The 3,071-nt window shown below is 48.5% G+C and overlaps 1 protein-coding gene across 2 annotated transcripts in view; it reads right to left on the reverse strand.

The window, feature by feature from the left end:
* Positions 1-659: 659 nt before the first annotated feature.
* LOC311125761 (large ribosomal subunit protein uL16m-like) overlaps positions 660-3,071 on the reverse strand; it is an 8,453-nt gene continuing 6,041 nt past the window's right edge. Inside the window, exon 5 of one of the 2 annotated variants that reach the window (XM_084199788.1) lies at positions 660-1,132. In XM_084199788.1, the coding sequence (XP_084055914.1) occupies positions 941-1,132 (192 nt within the window). In that variant the 3' untranslated portion in view covers positions 660-940. Of the gene's footprint in view, positions 1,133-3,022 lie in introns of those variants that run through there. The other variant, XM_084199789.1, reaches the window with a different exon arrangement.

Below are 3,071 nucleotides of genomic sequence, written 5' to 3' on the forward strand. Positions count from 1 at the left end.
CTATATAATATACTGGATAGATGGGGTGTAGCTATATAATATACTGGTTAGATGGGGTGTAGCTATATAATATACTGGTTAGATGGGGTGGAGCTATATAATATACTGGTTAGATGGGGTGGAGCTATATAATATACTGGTTAGATGGGGTGGAGCTATATAATATACTGGTTAGATGGTTACATAATACACTTGTCGATTAACTATGACGCTTTCATATTATATGATGTGTTCATGGAGAAACGTAATGAATACCAACTGTATACACTGCTTCCTTACTTGGACTTTGTGGTTCCATTCCATGATATTATAGAGACAGTTGTGGAAACGTATTGTCTATAGCCACCTCAACTAAATGAGCGAACCTGTAGTCATCATTTCATTGTACTGTGTATCACGTGTATCCTGTACATACGACAAATAAACTGGACTCGAGGAGTTGGAGTCTAACAACATCACATGACCCGGTGGATCACTTTGAGTCAAACGTATTGGTTGGAGAGATCGGCACAAAATTATCTCCAAACAACGTTAATGGTCATCAAAATCTATCAATCAATCAATCAATCAATCAATCCAACATTAAAAATCCATTGGCACCAACTGTCATACTTCAGATCGCTTCAGATTAAAACAGTCATTTACACAGAACATTTCAGACAAGTATCTTTATTCTTTCCTGATTGGACACCAATCACTGATCTGGGACATCCAGTAACAGGCTACATTACAATAAAGGGAGTCGCACAGAAGGAGAGAATTCTCCACGGTGACTGGCAGCCATTTTGGTCACATGGGCTGCGTTGTACATCACACCTGGGCTCTGGTCGAAAGTCCTGCCCCGTATAGGCTGTCATTATGGATGCAAGCCATGTTCCAGAGAGCAGTCGGAGGCAGCTGTTAAAATGTATTTGAGGGCACCACCACGACCCCCCCCCCCTCACACCCTCCCTGGGTTGTGGAACTTTCCGCTGTACTTCCCGTGATTGTGGAGGTCAAAGGGGCTGAGGACCCTCCTGACCCCCAGCATGTTGCCCCTGGCGATCCTCTGGAAGGTCCAGGGGTTCTGGTTGTTAAGTTCCATGTCCTGCTGTTCTCGCTGCATGGCTGCTAGGCTCTCTCTGGACACTACCTGGTGGAGAGAGGTCAGAGGTCAGAGGTTACATAAGGACAGGATCAGGTATAGTGTTCCTGCTACCAAGGCTCTCTCTGGACACTACCTGGTGGAGAGAGGTCAGAGGTCAGAGGTTACATAAGGACAGGATCAGGTATAGTGTTCCTGCTACCAAGGCTCTCTCTGGACACTACCTGGTGGAGAGAGAGATCAGAGGTCAGAGGTTACATAAGGACAGGATCAGGTATAGTGTTCCTGCTACCAAGGCTCTCTCTGGACACTACCTGGTGGAGAGAGGTCAGAGGTCAGAGGTTACATAAGGACAGGATCAGGTATAGTGTTCCTGCTACCAAGGCTCTCTCTGGACACTACCTGGTGGAGAGAGGTCAGAGGTTACATAAGGACAGGATCAGGTATAGTGTTCCCGCTACCAAGGCTCTCTCTGGACACTACCTGGTGGAGAGAGGTCAGAGGTCAGAGGTTACATAAGGACAGGATCAGGTATAGTGTTCCTGCTACCAAGGCTCTCTCTGGACACTACCTGGTGGAGAGAGGTCAGCGGTTACATAAGGACAGGATCAGGTATAGTGTTCCCGCTACCAAGGCTCTCTCTGGACACTACCTGGTGGAGAGAGAGGTCAGAGGTCAGAGGTTACATAAGGACAGGATCAGGTATAGTGTTCCTGCTACCAAGGCTCTCTCTGGACACTACCTGGTGGAGAGAGAGGTCAGAGGTCAGAGGTTACATAAGGACAGGATCAGGTATAGTGTTCCTGCTACCAAGGCTCTCTCTGGACACTACCTGGTGGAGAGAGGTCAGAGGTTACATAAGGACAGGATCAGGTATAGTGTTCCTGCTACCAAGGCTCTCTCTGGACACTACCTGGTGGAGAGAGGTCAGAGGTTACATAAGGACAGGATCAGGTATAGTGTTCCCGCTACCAAGGCTCTCTCTGGACACTACCTGGTGGAGAGAGGTCAGAGATCAGAGGTTACATAAGGACAGGATCAGCTATAGTGTTCCTGCTACCAAGGCTCTCTCTGGACACTACCTGGTGGAGAGAGGTCAGAGGTTACATAAGGACAGGATCAGGTATAGTGTTCCTGCTACCAAGGCTCTCTCTGGACACTACCTGGTGGAGAGAGAGGTCAGAGGTCAGAGGTTACATAAGGACAGGATCAGGTATAGTGTTCCTGCTACCAAGGCTCTCTCTGGACACTACCTGGTGGAGAGAGAGGTCAGAGGTCAGAGGTCACATAAGGACAGGATCAGGTATAGTGTTCCTGCTACCAAGGCTCTCTCTGGACACTACCTGGTGGAGAGAGGTCAGAGGTCAGAGGTTACATAAGGACAGGATCAGGTATAGTGTTCCTGCTACCAAGGCTCTCTCTGGACACTACCTGGTAGAGAGAGGTCAGAGGTTACATAAGGACAGGATCAGGTATAGTGTTCCTGCTACCAAGGCTCTCTCTGGACACTACCTGGTGGAGAGAGAGGTCAGAGGTCAGAGGTTACATAAGGACAGGATCAGGTATAGTGTTCCTGCTACCAAGGCTCTCTCTGGACACTACCTGGTGGAGAGAGAGGTCAGAGGTTACATAAGGACAGGATCAGGTATAGTGTTCCTGCTACCAAGGCTCTCTCTGGACACTACCTGGTGGAGAGAGGTCAGAGGTTACATAAGGACAGGATCAGGTATAGTGTTCCCCCTACCAGGCTCTCTCTGGACACTACCTGGTGGAGAGAGAGGTCAGAGGTCAGAGGTTACATAAGGACAGGATCAGGTATAGTGTTCCTGCTACCAAGGCTCTCTCTGGACACTACCTGGTGGAGAGAGGTCAGAGGTCAGAGGTTACATAAGGACAGGATCAGGTATAGTGTTCCTGCTACCAAGGCTCTCTCTGGACACTACCTGGTGGAGAGAGGTCAGAGGTCAGAGGTTACATAAGGACAGGA

This window comes from Coregonus lavaretus, assembly GCF_964263955.1.
Source record: "Coregonus lavaretus genome assembly, contig: HAP1_SCAFFOLD_610, whole genome shotgun sequence".
Classification (NCBI taxonomy): Eukaryota; Metazoa; Chordata; class Actinopteri; order Salmoniformes; family Salmonidae; genus Coregonus; species Coregonus lavaretus.